Here is an 11,845-nt window from a genome sequence, read left to right as displayed (position 1 = left end):
ACACACACACACACACACACACACACACACACACACACACACACACAGATAATCAGACCATGTGATGAAATCAGTTGGAAGTAGTTATCTTCCTTAGCAAAACCTACCATTGTGACAAGAAAGACAAGAATGCCTGTAAGAAATGCGTAATGCAATGTAATGAAAATAGACTTACTGCAGCAATATTATGTCTGTTTTCGCATGTGGTCAAGCCTTGATGTCTATCTATGAGTATTAGTGTGTGTGCGTGTGTGTGTGTGTGAGAGACTGACCTTTCCAGAGGATTTAACGCCCTTGATGAGACAGAGGAAGACGACAAACCAGGAAATAGCCAGGCAGCCTAGGATAGGGAGACGGACCTCTCCAAAGTTCCCGATATCATCGGAGATGTTCAACACATAGTGTCTGAGAAAGAGAGAGAATCACATGTTCAATTATTTCACATTTACAGGTCTTTGAACTCAGGACGTCAGTTGTTGCTTTACTTTTTCATGAGAAATTTTCATTGCAAACATTAAAATCAACATAAGCCCTTAATGACTAAGCTAAGCAAACATGGCTTTCTTCAGCAGGCAGAAGACACTAATTAGGGGTCCAAGCACAGCGAAAGCTGCTTTTCTTTCTTATTTGTCCTCCTCTAAAAGAGTTGGTGAAGCCAAAAATGTAAGCCGAAATTGGCAGCTGGGTTGTCAAATTCCACTTACTGCTCAGGCACATAAAGTGACACTCATTGACCTCAAGATGGTGCTGTAACGATCAAGTTTAAGTTTGTACCATTATCTCGAGAACGGCTTGGCATAGTGTCAAAATTCTTGTGGCATTTTAGTCTCTCCGTTCAACTGCACCTTTGCTCCAATGGTCTTATGCTCTAAAAATGTCACATTTTGCAATTTTTTCTCAGTTTTTTCTCAAATACCTGTGCTACTTTATCAGTTTCCAAAGAGTTTTAAGTTAGGACAGACACGTTCAAGAGCTCATTCTCAATCAGCAAAGACCTCGATCACTGCTGCTTGCAGCCATATTTGTCTTTGCTCAAGTCAATCCATGCAATACTTAAAGCCATGAACAAAGACATTCACGGGGCTACGTTCTTTTTTGAAAAATTATCATTTACTGGCTTTTTGGTGACCCGTGTTGCTCCATTACTAACTCGGAATTAAAGACAGAAAGCAATGAATACCTGGGATCCAGAGAGGGACATTAACAAAAATGAGGCTCTAGTTTCCCCCAAACATAGTTTACTCTGAAATACTACTTAAGGGCGTTATTAACCTCTTAAGCTCGGGCCCTATTTGTAGGCCTCTGCTCGAAAATAGCATACCCACACTAAAGTGACCATAGTTCTGTAACTACAAGGTCTATTTTAATAATTTTTGTTGATATAATCAGATCACAACACTTGTGAGATTGTTCAGATGGGTAATATTGTGTATATGTTGCTGGTTAATATAGTAATGAAGACATTACACAGCTCAAATTGAAAATAATCAGGTTCGCCTGAAAAAAAAGCAATTTTACTGATATAAGGTTGTTGAAATAATGCAGATATCTCCCTAAAAACTCTCCCAAATCATAGCACAACCGATCAGTAGTTGCTGAATAAAGGTTAAAGTGGGATAAAGTGAAGAATAAGAGGCTTTAGTAGAGAGCGGTCAAGCGAGGTCATCATTTTCGAACCAGCTGTTGCAGCTCTTACACTGTACTTTTATATAATATATAACTATATATTTCACTTTTTTTATCACTCATATTATTCAATACATCCAAATACAGCTGTTAGGAATCATTTTGAGATTCCTGACATCATCAGAGCCTGTTTCTGGCTGTCATCTATAGGATTTTCTCAGTTCATGTGTGTGTATGGGGCTGTATCTCAGCCTATCATCGGTCGATTTCAGTGAATAAGGCCTCCTTTGATGCATTAGCTTCTCAGGAAGGCCTGTGTCGAATTTGGTGTTGATTGACAGAAGTTTCAACCAGTAAAGTTGCAAGAAGTGCCGCGTCTCCCCAGGCGTAAATTTCTGCTCGCCGAAAGTCTGACCGCTCGCCCATGCAGGATTGACCGCTCTTATTCTGGAAACAGCTCGGAAGTAAACAGGATGCAGTTGGCAACAATGACTCCAGCTTTGAAACGGATAATCTGCGACGTTATTGTACTCATTTTTCATAAAACTTGGCCACATACCTACGATTTTTTTCGGCGGAGGGCAGTACGAAGGTACGTTTGACCACTCACAGATTCGTAGTGCTCCCACGGAGCGGAAAACCGAAGTTATTTACGCGTTTGGCCACGAGTGCTAATGCTATAAAATGCATTGCATGGCTTGGTAGCCGCTAGCATCAGGGTGCAAATATTGATTTGCGGTACTCATAACGGCGATTTCTGGCCAGGATTTCATGCTTTTATGCCACGTTTTCTAGATGCTTATATTAGTAGCCTATAGTTGTGTTTGGAGTGTGTAAGAAGTGATTTATATGATAGTGTTGCCCATACGTTGCTGTTTAATCCAGAAAAAAAAACTGGACCAATCCACAATATTACCGAAGAATAAGGCTATTTTCCGTACATGATTTTCAGGGGTTCTGAGCCCGAGAGCCCCCAAATTTGGGGGCGTCGTGTGCAAGAGGTTTTAAATGGAAGTGATACTAAATGACAGTATTAATATGCATGAAACACTGAGGATAATCATGCCACAGACAATAAAGTGTTAACTAGTATTAGCCAAACAAACATTCCTCCTAGTGACACTTGTTTAATGCTCTCTTTCTGCACATCTGTGATTTTTTTAACATCAATACAAACTAACGAGAGCGGTGCCTGAACATTGGTTTTGCCCTGAGTTTAAAACGTACTATGCTTTGTTCATGGATCCCGCGAGGTGCAACGGTGGAAGAACAGGTGCATTGAGAAATGACAGCACGAGGCACAGTCATGGTATTTTGGTTAAAACCATCTCTTCTGCATTTACAGTCGACCTGTGCCAAAACTAACAATTAATACTGAATAAAACACCAGTATTAGATTTTAAAAAAAAGTCTAATGCAAATTAAAAAGGCAAAGCTGACAGCAGCAGGATGGATTTGCGTTTTACATCTGAAATGCAGAGCCATTCAAAAAAACAAAAAGGATATTTTATTAGAGTCGTCATATACACACACACATACATGAAATGTAACTTCTGCATTTAACCCATCCCGAGCAGTGGGCTGCTGAGAAGCGCCCGGGGAGCAGTTAGGAGTTCAGTGTCTTGCTCAGGGACACTTCGGCACAGCCAAGTTATCGAACCGCCGACCTTGCGGTTGCCGGACGACCCTCCCTACCCATTGAGCCACGGCCGCCCATTACACATGATGATACACTGCTTGGGACCTTGATCAAGTCATGTGCGACCGACACCAGGCTGCTGTAAAAAACAAAACAAAAACAAAACATCTGTACTTCTGGTCCATTAAACCGTTGCTCTGTATTCACAACCTGAGACAGTTCAAATCTGAGGCGATTCTCTCCCTCCCATCCAGATGTGTAATGTACTATAGCATAATCGATCACCACACTGATGTATATTTCACTTCGCCAAAGCCTTTTCCACACAGCTGCACCGACTCTATACGAGCTTCAATTGCAGGTGCACTTGGAAACACCCTCGTTGACCTTCCACACATGACCTCGCACTTAACGCTGATTTGATAAGTGCTTAGTGGTTGCACCATTAAAGCAGAGCTGTCCCAAAGAGTGCCATTGTAAAACCGGACTCCTCCTGCGTGTCCCTCACTATCTCGCTGTCCCACACTGCTCAGATCTTCGCTGCCAGTAAAATCTAGTCCAAATATTTGAGTTCTTTCTGCAAATGAGGCATGTTTGTGGCGAGCTTATCTCACAGGGACACGACACTTTTGACCTCTGTGTCAAGTACGATAGCCCTGTAAACCTGGGTCCAAAGAGGTTACTTGCATAGGTTGGCCAAAACAAAGCTCGGCATCATACTTATCCGTGCTCAGTTAAAACTATGACGAGGATACTCTTTTCACTATATTCCTGCATCTTGGGTTCAGTGAGCAATTATTAATGAATTACATATTGTCGGTGTACTTCAGAGACTTACTTCCAGTACTCCTCACTGGGGCTGGTCCTCTTGGTGCGGTTGACCACCTCGGCCACCCCGGCCACCAGGCTGGTGGTAGCGTTAGCGAAGCTAACGTTGAGCCGATTGCCGCCGGGGCCCACCACCCCGCTGCAGTCCGGTGTGTTCCAGGGGTTGTTGCAGTAGGTCCACGGCAGCAAGTTAGTCATGGACATGAAGAAGTAGTAGAAGGCAATGCAGATGACCACGTTGTAGTAGATCCCGATGTAGGTGGACACCACCATCATGCCATAGCCCACGCCTGGAGGGAGAAGGGGACAGGATGGGAGAACAGCAGAACTTGGATGTGAGGCTTCTACATGATGGGTCATGCTGCATCCTCAGGATAGAAGTGCAAAGCTAAGCTAAGCTAAGTTCAACTCAGAGCCTTTTGGCCGATATATATGTTACATTTCACAATAATTTGTGAGTTTGTCAACACAAATATATACATTTTATCCCCAAAAATGTATGTATTTATGGGATTTATGCAAGTCCACAAACACATTGGCACCAACCTTTGAACATAGGGCTGATCTTCCATACTCCAAGACACCCCAGGCTGGCGAACTGACCAAAGGTCAGCTCGAGGAAGAAGAGAGGAATGCCGCAGAACACCAGCATGATGATGTACGGCAACATGAAGGCACCTGGATGGGGGGGGGGGGAGCCAATAGGACAGGCACTCAGTGACGGTCATGTTCCCTGCTCTGGGACGACCAGAAGTTGCATATGAGCAGCATTAAGACACACAGTGAGCCATGCAAGAGGACAGAAAATTACATTCCAAGATTACTAATTTGTGCATTATGTAGTTATTACCGTTGCGGTGAGGACAGTTTGTTTTTTTTCCAGACAAAAGCACAGAAGCCAAGCAGGCAAATACGTCAGTTACATTCTATGCTATGTACAGTTGTACAGTAAGAAGAGCGAGATAACAGTACAGAATGTGGAGGAACCTGATCCATAGGCAGTGACAGACGAAATAAATCAGACATTATATATCTAAACAATGTCAAGAATCTAAAGTGTTGGCTGAGATAACTGGCTAGGAATGAAAGGATTCTACCTCTAACTCCAAGATACGCGTGGGCAAGACCAACACACTGCAATTGGAAACGTTAGAAATATATCGTAATGAAGTCATATACACACAACAAATACATGTAAAAACAAAACTTGAATGACATTTGTAATCCGCAAAAAAAAGAAAACATTTAAAAAAAGAAAACAGAGACCTCATCTGTCAAAGCGACCTCCCCTGGGTGAGCAGAGAGGTCACTGCATGTGCAGCTGAGTCTGTTCCGCGGTGCAGCAACAAACTAATTATAACACATGGGACAAAACCAAATTATGATTAATATTCCTTTTCCATCCTGTGCAAGTTTTAGTGTGAACTTCTCTTCTGTTCAGACTGAACCAGAAAGCAGACAGTCATCTATAGGGAACATCTGTGTGTGTGTGTGCGCTTTCGTATGAGCGTCCGCATGCAAACTGGGTCGGTGCAACCAGCTGAGAATATGCAATACCAAAAACTTATCGTTCTCGTTGAGTTGCCGGTTAAAACTCAGCTCTCCTGAGCGCTCCGCCCCATTTGCAGCTGTGTGTGAGCTAATGTACGACCTACATATCCCGCATCCTTGTATGGGAGTGATAGGTCTTCCACATGCATAACACTAATCCAAATATTTGCGGCATAAACATATGAACTGAAGTGGGAAAGGTCTGAGTCACTGAGTTACGGGACCCTGACCAAACTCTGACTTTCGCCATACTTTGTCACTTTTGTGGTACATTTTCTAGCACAATTTAGAACACACTTTAGTCCATTTAATGCAGAGTTTTTAGGATACATTTGATTTGAGGGCAGAAAGACTTCGATGTAGTTTGTTCTCATCATGTTCTTACGCGTTGAAAGCCGAGGCTGCAGAGCGTAATGCAGCACGTCAGCGGAGGCAGCGAGAAGCAGCTGGATCCGTTCTGTGCACTGAGACGCATTTCGACCGCATTCACACCCCAATTAACAATCATGTAGTCACACAAAACTAAGTTTGATGCTTGTAAAGATGCATTGGATTGAAGTAAGTGCGCTAATACGGAATATGGTTGATACATCCGATCTGTTTAGCGATGTAAATTGGCAAGATTATATTGTACTTTACAAAAATACACAATATACTTTCAATGTCGTCACAAATGATGATCAGACTAAAAGGACCAAATAAAGTCAGTTAGGTTTTGTAATAAGATTTCCCTCTTATTCTAAAGCTGTATGAATATAAATATTCAAACAGTGAAACACACACATTTCTTCTGTGTGCAAAAAAACAAAGGTTTGAATGTATTGTTTTCATTCTTAAAGGGGTAGTTCGGATTCACCAAAGTCACAACATGACACAAACAAAGTAACCAGAATCAGCAGCTTCTGTGTTCTGCAGGGTCAAATTATTGTTTTTGTCAAGCAGGAGTCTGGTGGCTTTGAAGCGAGCGTACATGAATAGAACGGCTTAATTTCCCACGTCAGAGAGTGCTGTCTAACGGCAAACTAAAGCTATGAAAATATTCTACATACAGTGTACACTTTAACTGATATGGATTTTTTTGAAGTGGGCCTTTCTTTTGCTTTGCTCCAGTGCTGGGTCTCCTGTCTGTTTCTCCAAACTGGGGGCGTGCTGACCGCCATCTACTATAATTAATACACTGACTATGGATAAGTACCTCATACAACCCCAATACTAAAAACCAGCACTATCCCTTTAAACTGTTAAATTTAAAGTTACGCAACAGATGCTTTCCTAGCAACCGTTTTACAAGTCTTCACCGGCTGAGACATTCCTTGATCTTTAATGGAGTGACCTGATTTAACAGCTAGTTGTTGTAATGTGAGTATATTACACACAAACCTGGGGATGGATTTACAAATAGCCAGTGCAACCCAGTAGCTGTGCTCTATTTCTATTTCTAGAGCTATTGGGAGTCAAAACATTACACTTGATTCTGTGGTCATGAATTGAAGAACTCTTTCTATGAACGTATTATGTACCGCATGTACATTTAAATTGCACTCTGCGGCATTTATGTGGCGTGTCACTGGCCAGCGATAATAAAGTCCTCCACTAATAACTCGGTAGGAATGAACTGGGCTCTACGTTGACGTGCATACCTCCTCCGTTTCTGTAGCAGAGGTAGGGAAACCTCCAGACATTGCCCAGGCCCACGGCATAGCCCACGCTGGTGAGGACAAACTCGATCTGGTTGCCCCAGTTCCCTCTCCGGGAGTTTTCATCCTTCTTCGCTGGCTCTCCTGGAACTGCTCCATTCTACAACAACAAAGACAAGGAGAGAGACAGAGGGTGACTTTGGGTGGCAGGGGAAGCGAATGCGTTTCTGAGATAACGCCTCGGCGGCGGGTCCAGCGACTGCACTGCACACACACACACACACACCTATTTTACCGAATCAGAAGTGGATGCTGCGACGGAGAAGAGCATCCTGAAAGGCCTTGTTTGGCCAAATGGCTGTATTCAAAGCTGTGTTTTTTATCTGTATCACGCAACAAGGGTGAATAATTAACATGTTCGCACGCAGAGTGGAATTTCTCCTGTGCCACGCTCACACTCACATTTATTAAATACTTTCTGTAACATACTATCTCCTCTACCCCCAAAGTCTGGCATAAGGTGGGCGCGCTGGAGCAGACGGGATGCAAAGTGAAATCTGCGCCTTAAAAACAGCCGATAAGCATTTGGTCTTGTCGTCCTGATTCCGAGCTTCTCTTCTCCTCTCCTCCCTCCCTCCATCACTCCATCTGCTGACATCAGATGGTCCCTCTCTCCTGACCTCCTTCCTAACCTCAGCTGGGTCTGTCTGTCTGTCGGTTTTTTCTGGCGCACGTGAAGACACTCGTGCACTAGCGGATAAAAAAAATAGACACTGCTAATCTCGGTACACTCTTTCACTTGTAGGGATGAGTAAAGACGGCTCTCGGATCAGTCATTAACAAACTAAAATGATGTAATGATCCTGGTTATTTTACATATTCGCTTCCAATGATCCGACCGTGGCGTCGCCAAATTAAAATGGCAGAGGAGAAAACAAAAGAAAAGATATTTACGTGGAGTAAACCGTTCATTTCACCAAGGGCAAAAGAGCTCAATCCTCGATTTTTGAAGAGGTGGTTATGCTGCATAACAGGAAAAACGGTTTAAAAATGTGCTGTTAAAGCCAAAATTAAGGACATATATGCATATAAAACAAAAGTTTGGCCTTCACTCACACGTTACATCTTGTTTATCTGGAGTTGAGAACTGGTATTCTCCTGTATGATTCGGCACAAACTATGATGATTCAATAGTCACTTTTCCATGAAATGGTGCAACACATTCCTGAAACATTCAGTACAGATGGTTGAATAATTGGCTTGCAAGCTTTACAAGGAAGGCAAGATCGATTATTTAATTAGTATTTACTCAGATGTTTCCAGTATTCATTTAATATATTTTATCTGTGAGTGGTTTAATAATTTAGTTGTAAACAATGAAGGACTGGAGATCAGATTTCTGGACTTTTTTATGTTTGAAAATGTAGACGCAGCACTCTGGTTCTGGCTTATATGAACTGATGGTGTCTATGCGGGCTAGGCACAGCTGTGTGCACACTAATAAAACCTTCATTCACTCATTCATGCTGCCCACGTTATCTGCGTAGAGCAGAGCCTGGTTTTCAGAGGCTCAATGAATGAATAGCCAGACAAAACCGTGAATGCTGGTCATAAAATCAGTCTCCATATTTGCAGCAAACGAGTCATTTTGCTGAAAAAAAACAAAAACAAACCCAGCTTTATTTGTGACCAAGATGTTGCAGCGGAGTTTGTATAAAAACAATTAACAATCATGTTTTGTTCAAATTCTGTAAAACCGCCGCAGGACGCCCAATCCCTGTAGGATAGCTTGTTGCTCAGACACAAACACACACCTCGTTCCTGAAGGAACGCACCGCTTCTGACGCAGAGACAGATCTTGTTCCTCAGCAAAAAGTGTCAACAGAAAAAAAAAATACACAACAACCTCCATATTTTGCCTCCCCCTGGTGCTGTAGTTCAACTCTGATGCAACGCCAAGCGTGACTAATGAGAGAGAGAGAGAACATCGGACAGCAAAAACAACCATGTAGAAAAAACAAAGCTCCGTCGTTTGTCTTCGAGTCTGGCTGTGTTTGCATGTCAGGAGGGGAAAAACACAGAGCATTTCTCCGGCATCCTTGACCCTATCTATTTGTGCTGGAGTGGGGGCTGCAGGTGGGACGGACAAGAAGATCAGCAAACACAAAGTGTTGCTGGCGTGGGCGGGGGAGGCTGCTCGGAGAGAGGCCACGGTCACAGCAGTGTGCGAGCAGAAACCCCATCCATCGCAGCGGGGCTCGCGCATTACGCCGTCTCCGTCCGGGGGCCGACTTTGGAATGGAAAAGGAGCGGCCGGGGACAAGCAGGGGCCGAGTGCAGCTGTGTGTGTTCTCGTTGCACCCGGAGCTCGGCCGTACATCTTGTACGTCTGACTCTATCGAACGCCAGGTGTGCGCCTTCGGAAGATACGCATGCAATGCGTGAGCGCGCAGGTTGAGAGCCGGGCTCTGCTCTACGCCGCTGACGAACAGAAAAGGAGAGAAATCGTAGGGAATAGCAATGACCCCTGAACCTTTGGTGCACACTCTCTAAATCTGACAAGTTCAAGACAGGCACACAGTTTAAATCACACAGTTTAAATCGACTAGTAGAGGGCATGTGTAGAGGTTGTTCATATTCTGAAAACTAGGCCCTGAGTTGTTGCAGTGTACCTCATACAGACGCAATAATTAGTATCAAAACGTGCATCTATTCAGCCTCATAATTGAACAGAACAAATTATAAATAATCAGGAATTATAACTTCTGCTATTTTGGCCTCATTGAATGTGAAAGACTTCATGCTGTCGTTGGCATTTATGTAAGAAATCGGTGGAAAGCTCTGATGAGGTGGTCTATACTCTGATGCATATGTTTCATCGTGTTAATTGATGACTGCCGGTGCGCTCGCACATAAAGACACCAGGGAAATGTCCATGTGCGTGAATTCAAAGCCCAGCATCTAACAGCAACAACAAGACAATTCCAAAACAAAAGCTGTGCAGAACAATTTCTCCACCAACAGCGTCCTCGGTGGACTAGAATGCAGCGCAGCTCTTGTATCTGCTTGTGTTATCACTGTTGATCCATCCAGCCACAGGTAAGAGTATGACCCACAAGTTCACACACTCTCCGCAGGTTGTGGTCTGCCGTTATGGCAAAAGTTGTGTTTGTCATGACATCCCTCTGTCCCTCGACTGACCTCGATGTCTGCCTCTCTCCGCCCAGGTGCTGTAGCCTGTGGTGTTGGCTCCCGGGAGCCCCCGGGTCAGTCAGTCAGACAGACAGACAGACACCCCTCTCTCCATATCCCTCCATTTCTATGTCACATGCTTCTCTGGGACCATCTGGGCTTTATATAAGACCACACATGCTTCCCCCCCCCCCCCATCTCTCCTTCGATTTAGCTTTTTTCTCTCTCCAGGGTCTCATTCGAGTCACAGCGCTCACTTTGCCGGACAATAATGGAATCAACACAAGAACCCACCGGTTACAGGGCGAAGACGCGTTGATGTTTTTGTATTCGTGCGTTAAGAGGATTTGGTGATCTGGGATTCAAAGTGATTTACGGGTACCGCTTTGAGGCGCCTCTTGCATCGATTGGTGAAACGGCAAAACCAAAAAGACAATTTAGTGGGGTTTTCAGGTCCCTTGGTGTGTCGGTTAAATGCATTGTGTTTTGACTGTTGACCACAGACGCACTCATGCAGATGCATGCCTGCCAGCGCAGAACTGGTTAATGCAGTACAAACACCCAGGTTTAATTCAATCAAATAATTGATAGAACAGTAAATATTAACCTTCTAACAAAAGCTTGTGTGGATAAGGTGTGATCCAAAATATGTAACAGCCTCTTGCCTGTGGTCCTTTCCAGCTTGCTGATCCTGTTCCTCCCTGCAATATTTTCACACTGCAGAATATGTCCATATCGAAATAATTAGACCCTCAATAGAACTGCTAATGAAGCCCAGCTAACTTGGTAACAATCCCATTGCATTTCCTACAAGTTCTTCATAATAAATTGTCAACTAAACAGCCGTGACAGTAAAGTAAGGTTGATTTCTGAAAGCACAAACAGGAATACAGGAGTGACACTAAACTCACAGCCACAGAGACTCAGGTAGAGGCTGCACAAGTACTGTTATCTATATAGTAAGGTTATCGGGGGGGGAAATCCCCTGCTGTGAGGCTGCAGTGGAAATGTATGTCATCGTGGCTTGGCATGGCTAAAGCGGATCGGCCTGGACCCATGGAAAAACAGAATTTTCTTTCCATGGGAATTCAAACGGGTAATTTGTGTCTGCCCAACTTGACAGGTGGCATCACTCAACGTTTTGTTGCTATTTGACTTATCGAGAAGGCTCAGGTCCTTCAACGTACAGTATGAAACAAATGGCTCCACATGTTCTACCAGTCTGTTTGTGCTGTGCTGGGGCACATGCATCAAAGCGAAGGATGCCAACAGACTTTTAAAGAAGACTGGGTGTGTCATTGGATCCAAATGGAGGAGGAGGTGGAGGACAGAGTGCTGGTGATGTGAGACACAGTTCTTCTGCACATCCGGT

At 43.8% G+C, this 11,845-nt stretch overlaps 1 protein-coding gene across 5 annotated transcripts in view; it reads right to left on the bottom strand.

The window, feature by feature from the left end:
- slc6a9 (solute carrier family 6 member 9) overlaps positions 1 to 11,845 on the bottom strand; it is a 70,088-nt gene that overhangs the window by 14,492 nt on the left and 43,751 nt on the right. For 3 of the 5 annotated variants that reach the window (XM_031854419.1, XM_031854420.1, XM_031854418.1), the window contains 6 exons: positions 7,285 to 7,441; positions 5,360 to 5,443; positions 5,191 to 5,227; positions 4,640 to 4,771; positions 4,104 to 4,383; positions 273 to 405 (listed from right to left, as the gene is read on the bottom strand). In XM_031854419.1, the coding sequence (XP_031710279.1) occupies positions 273 to 405; positions 4,104 to 4,383; positions 4,640 to 4,771; positions 5,191 to 5,227; positions 5,360 to 5,443; positions 7,285 to 7,440 (822 nt within the window). In that variant the 5' untranslated portion in view covers position 7,441. The remainder of the gene's footprint in view (positions 1 to 272; positions 406 to 4,103; positions 4,384 to 4,639; positions 4,772 to 5,190; positions 5,228 to 5,359; positions 5,444 to 7,284; positions 7,442 to 11,845) is intronic. The other 2 variants (XM_031854422.1, XM_031854421.1) reach the window with 1 other exon arrangement.

This window comes from Anarrhichthys ocellatus, unplaced genomic scaffold (assembly GCF_004355925.1).
Source record: "Anarrhichthys ocellatus isolate YVR2014 unplaced genomic scaffold, GSC_Weel_1.0 scaffold15, whole genome shotgun sequence".
Taxonomy (NCBI): domain Eukaryota; kingdom Metazoa; phylum Chordata; class Actinopteri; order Perciformes; family Anarhichadidae; genus Anarrhichthys; species Anarrhichthys ocellatus.
Note: the sequence above shows the minus strand (reverse complement) of the source record. Positions and strands in the feature narration are given on the sequence as shown.